Here is a 16,749-nt window from a genome sequence, read left to right on the forward strand (position 1 = left end):
GTATATGGAGCTTAGCTTAGGATATTTGTCCCAAGATTCTGGTTCTCTTTGAGACTGTATCATTTACTTTAAATGGTCAGTTTGAATTTTCTGCTTTCTTTTTCCTATTTGGAACTAGGACCAGTCCACCATGCCTGAAGTCAAAGACCTTTCAGAAGCTTTGCCAGAGACGTCGATGGATCCCATCACGGGAGTGGGGGTGGTGGCTTCTCGGAACCGAGCCCCAACAGGCTATGATGTAGTAAGTCAAGATCCTTGATTCAACCAGTATTTATCTCCTGTGTTCAAGACCCCCTGAGCCTTGTACATAAATGTGCTCCTTTCCTCTAGGAACTTAAACAGGGAGGGGAAGCATCACCAGTGGGAGGGGGTGGAGAGTGTCCTGGGTTGGGAGTCAGAGGACCTGAGTCCACTTGGGCTGTTTCCTGGCCTTGGCAGAGTCACTTGGCCTCTGTGATGGCCATTTTCACCTTCTGTAAAACTAAAGCGTTGGCTCCCTTGATTTCTTTTAATTTAATTTTTAAAAAAGATTTTACTTACTTATTCATGAGAGACAGAGAGAGGTGCAGAGACGTAGGCAGAGGGAGAAGCAGGGCTCCCTGGGGTGAGCCTGTGGTGATCCCAGGACCTTGGGATCACTCCCTGAGCCAAAGGCAGACACTCAACTGCTGAGCCACCCAGGCGCTCCTGGCTCCCTTGATTCTAAACTCACTTCTAGTTATGAAATTTCATGAAAAGGATCCAGGAGTCTGAAAGATCCTTGTCATAGGTTGTCCTGGATGTGTAAGTGTCATCAGCATATTGCCATACATTCTTAAAGCTCTTTACAGTTTACAGAGCAGTTTCCTACCTGTGAACTCATTTGGCTCTCACAGTTCCCTGGAACTCTAGAAGGGCAAGTGTCTTTATCTCCTCCTGGAACGTGAGAAGGGCAAGTATCTTATCCTCTCCATTTTGCTGATTAAGAGAATCCAAGCTCTGGCAAGTGAAGTGACAGAGTCCCAGTCCTGGGAAGTAGTGAATCAGGAGCAGACCCCCTTCCAAGTCCAGTGCCCTGACTGATCATACCACGACAGGTTAAGTTTAACAGAGAATTTGCTCTGCTTTTCAGCATGTGTCTCTGGTGGTGTTCAGTAGTACTGATGGCTGGCATTGGTTATTTTGTTGTTTCAGTAGATAAATTATGATTTGGATCGGGCTTAAAAAGTGCAGAACAACATAAGGAGGGTTTGATTACCAGTGACTATGGCCTGAGATTCTAAGGTGGTCTTATTTTCACTTTCCTCATTTTGTTTAAGACAGCATTTTATTCCATTTATTGAAAATGTGCACCAAGAATGCATAAGAATAAAAGAATACAAGTCTCATTAGCCAGCACTGAAAACCTGCTGCTGTGATTAGATTAACATCTAATGTCCTGGGTGGGGGGGATATGACACCTGGTCCAGAAGAAGCCCTAAGGCATGGTTTCTCAATCTTGACACTAGTGACATTTTGGACTAGACAATCAGGTAATTCTGTGTTGGGGGGCTATCCATTGCCACATATATAGGGTGCTTAGCAGCATCCCTGGCTTCTACCTACTAGATGCCAGTAGCATCAACTGCAGTTGTAACAACCAAAAATGTGTCCAGGCATTGCCAGATGTCCCTAGGTGGAGGGAACAGAGGGGCAAAAGCAAACCCTTTCGAGAACACTGTAGTATATATTGAGTCAGCCAGCGCTGGGTCCTGTGCAGAGAAGGAGAAGCCTGTTAAAATCCTTCACATCACTTTCCCAACTGTTTGAAAGCTTATAAACATTTTAAAAGTGAAAGGACAAGGGAATCTTTTTTGACAAAGATTTGAGTCTTACCTGCTGTCTGACTTCAAAGTGCTGTTTGAATGTATAACTTGCTGTAAAATAGAATCATTAGATATGGCTTTGTGCCATAAAACTCTTGGGGAAGCTAATAAAAATGTTCCTGATTTGAGAAACCAAAGTGTCTTTTGATGAATTAGATATGAAGCAGCAAGTCATGAATCAGGGCAGGGGCTCAATGCTCGTGATCTCTGGGAGGACTGGCTCTGGGGTTGCTCTCCTGGGAGGGCTCATGTGGGGGGCTCACACCCAGGGCATGGGTCTCCACATCTTCTTTCTGTTCTCTTTTGTTGATCTGTGTCTTTAACATTCTGCTTGTACCTTTGGGGTCATCTTGAAAGCTTGGCTAGTGGGTGGCAGATGGCCTTTGATAGTCTGGTTTTCTGAAAGTCTTGGTAAGTCTGACAGGAGCAGAATCTATCCCTATCATTTTCTCCTAACATCTAGCTCAGGGCAGAAGAGCGCAGCGTCAAATGAGTAAAATTAATAAGCACATTTCATGATTATGCTCTACCACGCATTATAGTGAAAGGTGAGCGGGGCAAGAGGCTCCGAGGGTCAGCCCGGCAATTACCCAGCCTCTGCACGCAGAGATGGAGAGTGTCCGAGCTCCCTCTGAAAGCTCTTGGTACTGACCACTGGATTGTTCTCAGATAGGATCTGGTTCCCTGGAGGTCTGACCCTGAGTTCCAGGGGTAGGCTGGGAGTCCAGGGCGAAGAGAGGCACTTCTCATTCCTTTTATCTGGGGTTTCATAGAACGTCAACCTCCAAACCGAAATGTAAGGCGTTTTATAGTGGCGGGCTTCTGAGATGCTTAGACTGAACCGCAGTGGCGAGGAACCTGCTGTGGATTGTGGCGAGGCCCACTCTGCCTGTCACATCTGCTGCAGGATTAATCCCTCCTGTGTACAGAGTATGTTCAGTACTGTGACCATACAGCCCCAAGAGTTTAGCATGGATGGACTGCTAACCCGGGGTAGCATGACCACAGGCCTTGTTGCTTGCTTGAAGTCAAAAATGCCACATGTGTGTTTATAAAAATTTAATTTTATAGCTTCTCTTCTCTCCAGTTCAGGGGAAGCTTCTTAGGTTGAGGGACTGGGGATTATTTGCTAAACTTCTCAATTTATTGTCTCATTGTCTGCAATCCTCTGTGAAATAGCCTGCCCTTTCTGTTCCACTGCCATACTCTCAGATCTTAGAGTGACTGGTGATGATCCTTCCTTTTGTCAGAGGGCGAGCAGTCGCCTATGTCCTTGTGACGTCACGGCACCTGCATGCTGACTCTATTGTAGACGCCTGGCATTTGCTGAAGGTAGTACATGCTGTTTTATCATATGTGGATGGTCAGTTTTCAGTGAATCATAATGCCATAGAAGCACTTTATGCTAAAATTCTTCTGTGCAGAATTAATCTTTGATTTCCAAGTCACTCTGAGATACAGCAACATCTGAGGGCATCAGGCTGGCCATAGCTGATGACCACCGTGGGTGTATTTCTATGTATTTGGTGAAATACGTTCTAATACATTCTAACTTTTACATTCTTTTGCCTTTCTAACCAAGTGTTTGCAACTCAGACTAAAGCCTTGATGCTGCATTTATAACATGACTCTCCCCCCAAACGGAAGTAGATCCCTTTGATGTAATGCTTTTTGGTAATATATTTTCATATGATAATATGCTGTTTGGGCAAAAACTAACAAAAAGTCAACAATACAGAGAAAGAAGAATCAAATGCTCTATAGAGTTTTAACTTAAATTGTTTATTTATCCAGCTCCTTTTGTGAGTAAATAGTATGTGCCAGCTAGATACTGGGGATTAAGTGGTGAGTGGAAACATCCAGGGTCCTTCCTTCACAAAGCTCACAGTCCAGAGGGAGAGGATGAGAATTATATGATCACACAAAGAAATGTAAAATAAAATTGTGGTTAAGTGCTTGGACAGGAAATCCTAACACACTGTTTATCTGTCAGATCCAGCTTTCCAGACCTGTCCACCTTTCTTGCTAAATTCCAGGTTATGACAACATAAACTCACTCCAACTTACCTCTAGAAATCCCTCCCTTTCTTCTCTACCCTCAGACCTGCCAGTGTCTATCCTGCTGCATTTTCTGCACCTCTCCCACTGCACCACGTCAAGTGTGCTCAGGGTTCTTCGGCTCTGGCTTTCTCCCCTGCTACTGTACTGGGCCATTTTTGTTGGTGACATCTATGAGGTTGCCCTAGGCTGGGTGCAGCTCCCTGCTAACCTGGCAGTGGTTGCTCCCACCTTTCTGGCTTGAGTGGGGATCGACATTCCCTGCTACTCCCTTCTTCTGGGACCTGCCATGGTTTCCCGTAGAACACCTGAGACAGGAATCACTTTTAATGAGATTATTCGGGAGTCCTGAGGATGAGGGGAATGAGAGAATAAAACTCAGAGAATATGACAGTATGCTATTGAGGCCCCATGTCCTTTGACCCCCTACTTGCCCAGACTCCGCCTTCATTCTGCCTATCCCAGAACAGTGTTTAGAGTTGAATCCTGGCCTCAGAGAGAGCAGGAGACTTTTTTTTTTCCCTCTCTTCAGTCTAAGACCTCTTCCATCCTCTTCCAGAAAAACCTCACCCTCTACACAGGAGTCTTTATGGCGCAATCACTCCAGAGTGACAAATTATCCCTTAGCTCAGTGACTATTTTCAGATGTCCAGGTGGGGGAATTTTCAAGCATTTTGAGACCTCACTATTCTGGAAGACCCCATACCCCAAATTCGTGCTGCAGTGGGTCTGGGGCAGGGCCTGAGAAGTTCATTCTAACCAGTCCCAGGTGATGTTGATGCTACTGGTCCAGGGGCCACACTTTGAGAACCACTGGTCTAATCAAGTCACTCTTAAATAATCTCTACATGTGGCCGCAGGTCTACCTCAGGGAGGACTGTGCTAGCTTTTTCTGCTATTTTCAGCCTCTCCTGATTTAGACTTCAGAAAGTCTCTGAGGATGTGTATATCTATGAGTTTTTAAAAATATATATATATTTTAAAAATATAAATGGAATGGTACTATTCACACTCTCCTAACTTTTAAAATATAACACATTGAGGACATAGATAGCTCTATTATTAATTCATTCATCTCTTTCATTGAGTACACGTGATTTCAATGTATTTTCCGGTCTCACTTCCTTCTACTCACTTCTTCCCTGGCCTTGCTGAACTTCTCACTTTCTCATACTCAGAATAAGCAGAAACTTTGTACCATTGTCCTTCTGAGTCTGCTTTTTTCCAGAATGCCAGAATTCCTGTACCTCGCACCCAACCCCACTCTTTGGGTAAGATTTTACCTCTCTTTTAAAACCCCATTGGAGTAGCTCCTTGGTGACACTTTTTCCTGACATTACTCATTCTTTGACTTATGCATGCCTTGGTTTCACAAATATTTGTCAACCAGCTGCTTATTGTGTGAGGCCTTGGGAATCCGAGGTCCGGGAAGGTTGGGTTCCATCAGGTGGAAGGTTGGAGGTAAGATTGGAGTTGAGGTCAGAGGTGAGGCTGGGAGAATGGATGAGGCTGGATCACAGCACAAAGGAGTTTCTGTTATTCTGAGGATGGTGGGGGTGGTCAGAGGACTTCAGGAAGAAGAGATTCTTAGGTCTGTGTTTTTAGAAGTTCACGTGGTATATGCAGTAAGGAGAATAATTGGAAGATGCAAGTACTGGAGTTGGGGAGTGGGTTTGGAGGCTCCCTGTGCGACCACCGGGTGTGAGAGTAGTGGCCTGACCAGTAACTGTGGAGACAGAAAGTACATGGATCTGAGGGACATGGGCATCCAAGTATATACTCTTCCACAGGAAAACACAGATTGAGTGTTGGGAGGTGGGCACAGAGGTGAGGAAAGGAAGGGCCCCAATGACACAAGTGTCTTATTGGACAGCTGGTGGATGCCCATGCTCTCTAGCTGAAAGGAATGCAGACAGCCGGGTGGGTTGTGGGTGGAGAAGGGCGATTGGCTCGGTTTGGGGCACCCTGAAGTGCTTGTGTGATGTCCAGGTGGAGATGTTGGGTGACCTAGAGCTGAGGGTCCCAAGAGAAGTCTGGGTGTCATCAGCACCCGGCAGAGCCCCTGGTATAACTGAGGCATTCCTGGGAGGTGGTCCTGTCACAGCAGAGTCCCTGTCGGAGGCCCCTGGAGTGTCATGAGTACTGGGTGTAGAGGGAACCTAAAGCGGGGACCAGGGTTGAGCATCCAGAGAAGTGGGTGAAAATTAGTAAGAAACTGAAGGAAAATGAGTCTTTCTAGAAGGGGTGGTTGTTAACTTTCATGGTTGCCTAAAGGTTAAGTAAAATGAAACTGTAAGGTTTCTGTTGAGTTAATCCCAAGGAGATGGTCATGGACTTGGTAGTGGGCTCAGAAGCAAGACAGGTGTGGCATTGGAGATCCCACCTGAAGTGGGAGGGGACCTTGCAGGAGGGGAGGGAGAGGAGGTGGCAGCCGGAGGGTGACATGGGGTCAGAAGTCTTTTTTCCTTTGTTTCAACATGGGAGAGTGTTGAACACACTTACCTGCCAATGGGAAGGAACCAGGGTAATGGAGGTTTGAGGATATGTGAGAGGAGGGGCCATCTGAGGAAGCAAGGTCCACAAGGGGCGGAGGACTTGGCATCCAGGACCCACCAGAGAAGGGCCTGGAAGGGGTGCTTGCGTGGCTCCTGCTCCCTCCTGGCCCCACGTGCTGGGAAGCCGGCAGCCTGGGTCACAGGGCTATGACCAGGGAGTGGGCCCTGTGGGCAGACACTGGCCAGTCATGCCTTAAGTCTACACTTCCCGTCTCCTTTCTCTTAACACTGCTGCTTATTTCTGAAACTAATTAGACAATAAAACCTTTCTTAAAAACTATTGGACCTGAATAATTTACATATGCTCTAAATGTGTTTGGGATTTTCTAAATAATTGGACATTTCAAATGCTTGAACTATCAAACGTGAGGGGCACTGGGGGGACTACGAGAGACCAGCTCCCCTCTGGGCTAGTGGGCTGCATCTTGGGTACACAGAGGGGAAAGTTGAAAGTCCCAAGGCTGCAGATGAGGTCCTATGTAGCAAAACGGTGGGAAAAGAATAATCTGCTAAATGCTGGAGCAGGTTTCGAGCTGATGTCTTTAGACAGCGCTAGAAATTATTAAAAAGTCACAGAAGTATGTGAAGATGGTAACAATATCTTATTAAAAACATTTGGTGGAGGACGTGGAAGACTTCACCATGTGAAGGTCGCACAGAGAGCCTCCAAACCCACTCCCCAACTCCAGTACTTGCATCTTCCAATTATTCTCCTTACTGCATATACCACGTCCGATCTGGTCCCAACTGTCAGGTGGCCCTCTGGAAAGCTGAAGTGCTCCTCATGGCCAGAGGACAGCGAGAGCCCCTCCCCACGCTCTGCCTCCAAGGAGCAAAAGCAGAAGCCAGGGGCCGTGGCTTCTTCCTGCTGCCTCCAGTCCCCTTCCCACAGCTTCGCTGTCCAGAACGGAAACCACCTCAGGCAGAGACCCACCCCCAAGTTTGTTTATTTTCATACCCAGAGCTTGTTTTGGAAAAAAAGCACCAGGTGTTCCTCCTTTTTGTTTTGTTAGAAAATACATTAAACTGAAAATTACTGAAAACAGGGACGGTGGTTTTGTGACCAGCCCTCAGGCCTGCGATTCCTGTGGCCTGGATTAGCAAGCTTGGGGTGGCACTGGCCTCTCCCCACAGGTCTGCCTGTGCCCACAGAGCCTAGGCCTCAGACATCCAGCAGGTGTATGAGAGGCATGTGTGGCCTGCTGTGAGGACAAGTGTACCGAAAGAGTGGCTTCAATTGCCCCTTCTAGGCTTCTGTCCTGCCAACTCTGCATTTAGCTTTTGACCCAAAGACTTTTCTTGTCAGGAATGACTTGCTCCATGGTTGGTTCATCTGGAAAGTGGAGAGGACTTGAGACACAATGCAGTGCTCTGGGGTTCTGGTGCTTCCTCCTGTTTGCTAAACTTCCTGTGTACCCTTAGAAAGGCTTCTGACAAAGCAGCCCCAATGAGTTGGGTTCAAGGGACTTGCTTTAATTTTGCTTTTTTCAGTTCAACTTTTTATCTGGAGATCACTGTAGATTCATATGCAGTTATAAGAAGTAATATGGAAAGATCTTGTTTTGACTCATGTTCTCTCAGTGGTAATTTCTTGCAGATTCTAATACATCACAATCAGGATATTAACACTGATACAGTCAAGATACAGAACATTTCTGATTTAAACTGTCCCTGGGATTTTATTTTTATTCAGATATGATGAGGCCAACAGATCAGGAGACAAGTGCCATTGAAAAGGTAGTTTGTTATACTCCCAGCTCCCAGGAGGAGGGACATGCTGCCAAGCCATGCAGGGCCACACACAGAAATATCAGCATTGGGCAGGAGGCAGAGGGAATGAGGGGGAAGCCTGGCAGGGAACCTTTATTGTGGTTTCTGTGGGAAAGGCAAGACAGGTCAGGTGAGCAGACAGTCTAGTTGAAATAATTTCAGCAGGCACTGGGCTCTAAGGGGTAGTCTAGTGGTCAGATACCTGGCCCTCAGGTGATTTAGGGTAGGGAGGACAGTAGAAGGAGCCTGCTAAAAGGAGGTGGGTGGGGATATAGACTCAGGATTGGTTGTTTTGCAAATAAACACTGCTTGGAGGCAAGCTGTTTACTATCTCTAGGAGTTAACTAACCTCTTTAACCACGGACAAGCACTAATTTGTTCTTTAGTTCTATAATTTTGTCATTTCAGGAATGTTATATAAATGGAATCATACATCATGTAACCTTTTGGGATTGGGCTTTTGTGCTGTTCTGTTTTTCAAAAACTCAGCGTAGGGCAGCCCCGGTGGCGCAGTGGTTTGGTGCTCGCTGCCTGCAGCCTGGGGTGTGATCCTGGAGACCAGGGATCGAGTCCCATGTGGGGCTCCCTGCATGGAGCCTGCTTCTCCCTCTGCCTGTGTCTCTGCCTCTCTCTCTCTCTGTGTCTATGAATAAATAAATAAAATCTTAAAAAACAAAACAAAACAGGGATCCCTGGGTGGCACAGTGGTTTGGCGCCTGTCTTTGGCCCAGGTCGCGATCCTGGAGACCCGGGATCGAATCCCACGTCGGGCTCCCTGTGCATGGAGCCTGCTTCTCCCTCTGCCTGTGTCTCTGCTTCTCTCTTTCTCTCTCTGTGACTATCATAAATAAATAAAGAAAAAAATATTTAAAAAATAAATAAATAAAAACAAAAACTCAGCGTAATTCTCTGGAGTTTTATCTATTGTGTATTTTATTGCCAAATAGTATTAACTGGTATGGCTGCACCACAGTTTGCTTAACTGTTTACCTATTGAAAGACATCCTGGTTGTTTTCAATTTGGAGCTATTTTGAATAAAGCTGCTGTAAATACTTGTGTACACGTCTATGTGTGAACGTGTTTTCATCCCTCCGGGATAAATGTCCAGGAGTGCGGCTGTTGGTCACATAGTAGCTACATGTTTAGTTTTTTAAGAAAATGCCAAATTCTTTTCCTGTGTGGCTGTAACATTTTACATTTCTACTGGTAATATAGATAGGATCCAATTTCTCTACATTCTTTCCAGTATTTATTATTGTCACTGTTTTGTTGTTGTCGTTGTTTTAGCCATTCTGATAGATGTGTGGTGACAAGTTGTTTGGTTTTAATTTGTATTACTCTAGCAGCTAATGACGTCAGATACACGTTTCCTGCTTGTATTTGCTATCTGTGTCTCCACTGAAATACCACCTTACCTCTTATTTGTTTTCTAATTGGGTTGTTTGGGTTTTTTGTTTTTTTACTGTTTAAAGTGTCCTTGTATACTGAAGGTGGGAGTCTTTTGTTGATTATGTGGTTTGAAAATATTTTCTTCTGGTCTATATTTGTCTTTTTATTGTATCAGGGTCTTATATGAGCAAAAGTTTTAAATTTTGACAAAGTCCAGCTTCTCAATTTTTCCATTTTTTGGCATCATGTCTAGGAACTCTTAGCTTAGCCCTAGATCCTGAAGATTTTCTCCTTTTTTTCCCTACAAGATTTATAGTTTTGCATTTAACATTTAAGTCTGTGGTACATTTTGACTTTTGTACAGGGTGTGGACTTAGTTCTCTCTTTTTTATACTATAGATGAACAACTATTCCAGTACCATTTGTTGGAAAGGTAACCTTTTCTTTTGAATTGCTTTTAAGCCTTTAGAAAAAAATCAATTGGGCATATTGGTGTGGCTCTCTCTTAGGTTCCATTTTGTGTGTCTAGCCTTCTGCCAATACCACACAGTATTGATTACTGCAGCTCTGTAATAAGTCTTGAAATTGAGTAGAAAGATTCCACCCACTTTTTTCTTCTTTTTAAAAACTGTTTCAGCTATTCAAGTCCTTTGTCTTTCCATATAAATTTTAGAATAATCTTGTCCATAGCTATAAAAAATAGCATGCTGGAATTTAGATAGGAACTAACATTTAAAAGGGATTCTGACCCAAGTCCAGTGTGGGGGTGATTCCTCACACTGGCAACAAGCAATTCTCAGACACCAGCTCTAGAAGTACTATAGTTAAACAATTCTGTCACTGTCTACCTGGAAATAGCATCAGATCCCACAGGTTAAAGTCTCAGTCCCACAAGACTATCCTCTCCCCACCTCAGATGACAATCACAAGGCTGGGTTGTTGCCTGTGCTTCTGACCTACCAGTTATAGATCAGAGGTTCCAACCACCTCTTCCTTGGGTTCAATCAATTTGCTAGAGTGGGTCACAGAGCTCACAGAAACATTTTACATACTAAATCACTGGTTTATTATAAAAGGATATAACCCAGGAGTAGCCAGATGGAAGAGATGCAAAGGCCAAGGTGTGGGGAAAGGTCGTCGGGCTTTTACCATTCTCCCCACATCTTCATGTACTTGTCAACTTAGAAGCTCTCCAAACCCCATGCTTTTGGGATTTTGTGGAGGCACAATTGATTAAATCATAGGCAGTTGCTGATTGATTCAACCTCCACTACCTCTTCCCTTCCCAAAATACAAGGAGTGGAACTAAAAGTTCCAGTGCTTTATTCATGGTTGGTTCCCCTAGAGGCCCCCATCCTTAGGTGCTTTTCAGAAGTCACCTCATTAACATAAACCCAGTTGTGATAGAAAGGAGCTTGTTATGGACAATAAGACACCTCTTTGACCTTTATGGCTCTGAAACAGTTTCAGGAACTGAGGGCAAGAGACCAAATATTATAACAAAGGATGTTTCCATTACTCTTATTGCTCAGGAAATTCCAAGGGCCTTGGGCGGGAGCTGTGAGCCAGGAACCATGGGTGAAAACCAAATATATGTTTCTTATTATAAATCACAGTGTCACAATATTAAATCTGTATATCAACTTGAGAAGAATTCACATCTTTACTGTGTTGAGTTTCCCAATTCATGAGCATAATATTCTCTCCATTTATTTAGTATTTTGATTATTTTCACCAGCATTCTGTATGTTTTACAGACAAGCTCCATACATGTTTTGGTATAATTAAACCTAACCGCTTCATTTTTTGAGTAATTGTAAATGAAATTGTAATTATAATTTTGATGTCTGTGTGTTCATTGCTATTACATAGAAATACAATTGATTTTTGTGTGTTTATTGTTGCTGAACTCACTTTTGTATGTTTATCTTTGCTGAACTTTGAGACCTTGCTGAACTCACTTAGCGTATGTTCCTTGGGATGTTCTGTGTAGACTATCACATCATCCTTTCTTCCTTTCTGACCTGCGTATGCCTTTTATTTCCTTTTCTTGCCTTATTTCAATGGCTAGAACTTCTAGTGATGTGTCGTATAAAAGTGGTAAGAGTGGAGATCCTTGCCTTATTCCTGATCACAGGGAGAAAGCATTCAGTCTTTCACCATTAAGTTTAATATTAGCTGTAGGTTTCTTTGTAGATGATTTCTATCAAGTTGAAGTTCCTTTCTATTCCTGTTTTTCTGAGAACTTTTGTAGTGAATGGGTGTTGAATACTGTCAGATGTCTTCTCTGCATTGATTGATGTGATCATGTGGTTTTTTTCTTTAGCTTATTAATGTGTGTACTACATTAATTGATTTTTTTTTTAGTAATGAACCAGCCTTGCAAACTTAAATAGATTCTACTTGGTTGTAACGTATAATTCTTTTTATTTATTGACGAATTCTCTTTGTTAATATTTTGTTAAGAATTTTATATTTGTATCTGTGAGAGATATTGATCTGTAGTTTTCTTTTTGATACCATTTTTATCTGGTTTGTTAATACTAGATTCATAAAATTAATTGGAGGGATCCCTGGGTGGCGCAGCGGTTTGGCGCCTGCCTTTGGCTCAGGGCGCGATCCTGGAGACCCAGGATCGAATCCCACATCGGGCTCCTGGTGCATGGAGCCTGCTTCCCCCTCTGCCTGTGTCTCTGCGCCTCTCTCTCTCTCTGTGACTATCATAAATAAATAAATAAAATAAAATAAAATAAAATAAAATAAAATAAAATAAAATTAATTGGAAAGTGTTTGTTCCTCTTCTGTTTTCTGGAAGGAATTGTGTAGAATTGTTATTAATAAAATATTAGGTAGGATTTTAATGTTAGATAGAATTCTTTAGTCTCTAATGAGATAGACTGGACCTGGACATTTACTTTTTTGGGAGTTTTAAAATGATGAATTCAATATCCTTACTAGCTATAGGGCTGTTCAAATAATTCATTTCAAATTGGGTAAGTTGTAGTAGTTTACATTTTTGAGGAATTGACCCATTTCACCTAAGTTGTCAAATTAGTGGAATTATTCATAGCACTCCATTATTACCCTTTTGATGTCTGTAGAGTCTGTAATAGTATTCTCCACTTCTGATATTTTGTGTCCTCCTTTTGCCTTTGTTAGTTTTCCTTGAGGTTTACCAATTTTATGAATCTTTTAAAAAACCCAGCTCTTTGTTTCATTGACTGTTTTCTATTTTTCTCTTTTAAATTTCATTGATTTTTGTTTTGATCGTCATTATTTCCTTTGTTTAGTTTGGGGTTATTTTGCTCTTTTTCTAGATTCCAGAGGAAGGAACTTAGATTGTTGATTTGAGACTTTTCTTCATTTCTGATGTATGCATTTAGTGCTATGAATTTCCCCCTTGATGTTTTAGCTATGTCCCACAAATTTTCGTATTTTTGAAACTTTTCATTCTGTTCATTGTATTTTTTAATTTCCCTTAAAACTTGTTTTACCCATGGATTATTTAGAATTGTGTTGTTTAGTTTACAAGCATTTAGTGATTTTCCTGTAATTGATTTCTATTTTGATTTGACTGTGTTGGAGAACACAATCTATATGATTTCAATTATTTTAGATTTGTTGAGATTTGTTTTTATAGCCCATGAAATGGTCTATTTGGGCATATATTCCACGGTCACTCAAAAAGACTCTACTCTGTACTTTGCTGTTACTGAGAGAAATTTCCTTTAAATATTATTTATCCTCATGGCTGAGAGTGTTGTATTCTGCTGTGTGCTTGCTGATTTTCTGGTATTCTATCAATTTTTGAGATGGGGATGAAAGTCCTGGCTCCCTACTTGGCCTTCCCTGACATCATCTTGGCAGAGTCATTAGGATGCCCCATTATAGCCTGGTGAGGGTGGAAGTCTAGGCTCCCTACTTTGGCTTTGCTGGTCGGAGGGGAGGGGACAGAGTATTTTATATGGTGTTTGTCTAGAATCGATCTATTAATGTCTAAAAGTCTCTGTCTTGCTAGGATGCCCTTTTGGCTGGAGAAAGCAGCCTTTTGTTGGGGCTTTTTTTGGTCTATGTCTGTTGCTGTTTCTGCGTAGCTGGCTTCTTTAGCTCCAAGACTGGCATGTAGGGCAAAAAGAAATCCACAGAATTTACCACCACCATGGTATTCTTTGGGTCCTAAGGTCCATAGCTGTCTGCTTTCTTCTGTCATCTTTCAGGGATCACTTATTTTTGTTACATATAATGTCCAGGGTTTTTAGTTGTACTTAGCAGGAGGGATAGGGAAAAGTATATCCACCCTATATTCCTGGAAGTGGAAGTCCTGGCTTGCTTTAATTTTATGTTAATTCAGGGTTAGCCACAAAATCTGTTTGTTTCTATGCCTTTAGAAAGATTTTTCTAAAACGTTTGTGTCTCAGCCTTATTATATTTATAGGCAAGAAATATGTTACTACATGCTTGTAAAATACTTGCCAGTTACTCCTTAATGTTTTCAAGACTCAAAATGCTTCAGGGCCACCTTTGTCAATTTTTGTGGTCCACACTTACAGTGTTTAGAGACTGTTTGCATGAAGGATGGTATGTATTTGGAAGAGAAAATGTAGCTGGAGTTGAGAATTGTGGGCGGTGAGCTATATTATTGAAAGATTGAGGATCACTGGAACAGAAGAAAGTCCATGAAATGTCTCCAAATAGGGGAGGTGAAAGTAGAAGGCTCTATTATGTTTCCTGAAATAGGCAAACATCCAGGGGTTCTAGCATCCAGTTATATTAATTAGTTAGTTATTTGTAAAGTGTTGCTTAGTTTTAATAGCAGGTAAATTGTTAATAGTTTGTTCTCTACCCTTCCAATCCCTTTTCTGTGGATTTGCAAATATAGTTGATCTTTGAACAACATGGGTGTGAACTGTGCACATCTATGAATATGTGGATTTTTCAGCACATACACTGCAGTACACTAAAAGTATTTTCTCTTCCTTAATGATTTTCTTAATAACATTTTCTTTTCTCTAGCTTACTTTATTGCAGGAATACAATATATGATACATACAACATATAAAATGTGTGTTAATCAACCGGTGATGTTATCAGTAAGGTTTCCAGTTAATAGCAGACTATTGGTAGTTAAGGGTTTTGGGGAGAGTTGAAAATTATATTGGATTTTCCACTGCACAGAGGGCTATGTTGGTGCTCCTAACCCCCACAATGCTCAAGGATCAACTCTTTATAAAGAGAGAGGGTGTATTGCTTAGGTGGTTCAAATCTTGGTTCTGGGGGTGCCTAGGTGGCTCAGTCAGTTAAGCATCTGCCTTCAGCTCAGGTCATTATCCCAGGGTCCTGGGATACAGTCCCACATCAGGCTCTCTGCTCAGCAGGGAGACTGCTTCTCCCTCTGCCTCTCCCCACTCTCCCCCTGCTTGTGCTTTCTCTCTCTCTCAAATAAATAAAATCTTAAAAAAAAAAAAAAATCTTGGTTCTGCCACTTATTAGCTGCATGACCTTGGTCAAGGTACTTTATCTCTCAGTGCCTCAGTTTCCTTGACTCTAAAGTGTGGATAAATCACTTTCCTCATAAAATTGTGTGTGGGGGGGATTAAGTGAGCTAATGTTCATAAAGTGATTAAAATAGTAAGTTTGTATTATTCTAAGCTATGTAGCTGTTAGTGTATTAATATTTATACATAAGCTCTATATACATAATATTCCTTGGCTTTTCTCTTTTCCTTAACAGTATTTGTAGGAAATCATTCCATGTCCTAACCTATATTCTATATCAAGCTCATTCTTTTTCATTGCTCTTTTTCTACTGTATAGTAATTTATTTGTAGCCAGTGCCCTGCAGATGAAAATTTATTTTTTTTTGGTTTGTTCTTTGAAAAGCAAAGCTGTGATAAGTACATACATGCCTGGGTGTGGACTGATGAATCAAAGGATATGTACATTTTAAATTTTAGTAGTTAACTGCCAATAGCTTTTCAAAAATGCTTTACCAATTTTTGTATACTCCCAGTGAATGACATATAGAAGTTTTATTTATCCTCATCCTTACTGTCACTCTTATGTCTTTTTATTTTTATTTTCCCAAACTAGGAGCTCACCATGTGACTGTATATGCTGTTATTTATATTTAGGTTGAGCATCTTTCCTGTTGATTGGCCACTTCTTTTTTTCCTATTAATTTCCTGTTTTCATAGTTGACTCATGTAGTTGGCTTATTCTTGCTGATTTGTAGGAGTCCCTCATTGATTCTGTTTATCAATTCTTTGCCTATTACATATGTTGCAGATATTTTTCTCTCAGACCATCATTGTCTTTTAGGTTTGTTCACAGTATCAAATTTAGTTGTTTGTTCATGTGGTCCATTTTTGGTTTTTATGTAAACACATATCAGGTTTTCAACACATGTCAGGTTTTCTTGTCTTAATGCTTTAAGAGATTTGTCTGGATGCTAAAACTCGTAGGTGAAAGTTTTATGAGAAACAGTAGCTTTAAGTAGTCTCAAAGCATGGTTCACAAAATATTTATTAATTACAAAAGAACAAAAGTGAGGAAACCAAGCAGATATCATCTCAAGCAGGTGATCCAAGTTAACATTACCAGTAATGAGACAAACAGAACTCATGTGCCTCTTGATATGATACACTGTGAAAGACATAGCATATAAATAAATATGGGAATGTATATATGTTACATACATATATGTGAGAGATTGAGGAAGAGAGAGAAGAAACAAATGTGAAATGTTAACATTTTAGGGAATCTGGGTGAAGGTTATATAGGAATTGCTTGTATTATGTTTGTAACATTCCTAAATCTTAAATTATTTCAAAACCTGGGTGGTTCAGTCAGTTGTCTGCCTTCAGCTCAGGTCATGATCATGGGGTCATGATCCACATGTCCTGGCTCAGCCTGGAGTCTGCTTCTCCTCCTGCCTCTCCTCCCGGCTTGTGTTCTGTCTCACATGCTCACTGTCTCTCTCTCTCAAATAAATAAAATCTTTAAAAAGAATAAAATAAGTTATTTCAAAACAAAGATAAAAAAATTAAAGAGCCACAAAAAAGCCTGCCTACCCCAGGATTATAGAAGTAGTATCCTATATTTTTGGCCAAAACTTCATGTTATTTTGTTCGTT

At 41.7% G+C, this 16,749-nt stretch overlaps 1 protein-coding gene across 9 annotated transcripts in view; it reads left to right on the top strand.

Annotated features, from left to right (window-relative positions):
- Positions 1–16,749, top strand: part of MVB12B (multivesicular body subunit 12B) — a 223,919-nt gene that overhangs the window by 49,918 nt on the left and 157,252 nt on the right. For all 9 annotated transcript variants that reach the window (XM_077850703.1, XM_077850704.1, XM_077850699.1 and 6 more), the window contains one exon: positions 119–241. In XM_077850703.1, coding sequence (XP_077706829.1) covers positions 119–241 — 123 coding nt within the window. The remainder of the gene's footprint in view (positions 1–118; positions 242–16,749) is intronic.

Source organism: Canis aureus, chromosome 16 (assembly GCF_053574225.1).
Source record: "Canis aureus isolate CA01 chromosome 16, VMU_Caureus_v.1.0, whole genome shotgun sequence".
NCBI classification, from domain to species: domain Eukaryota; kingdom Metazoa; phylum Chordata; class Mammalia; order Carnivora; family Canidae; genus Canis; species Canis aureus.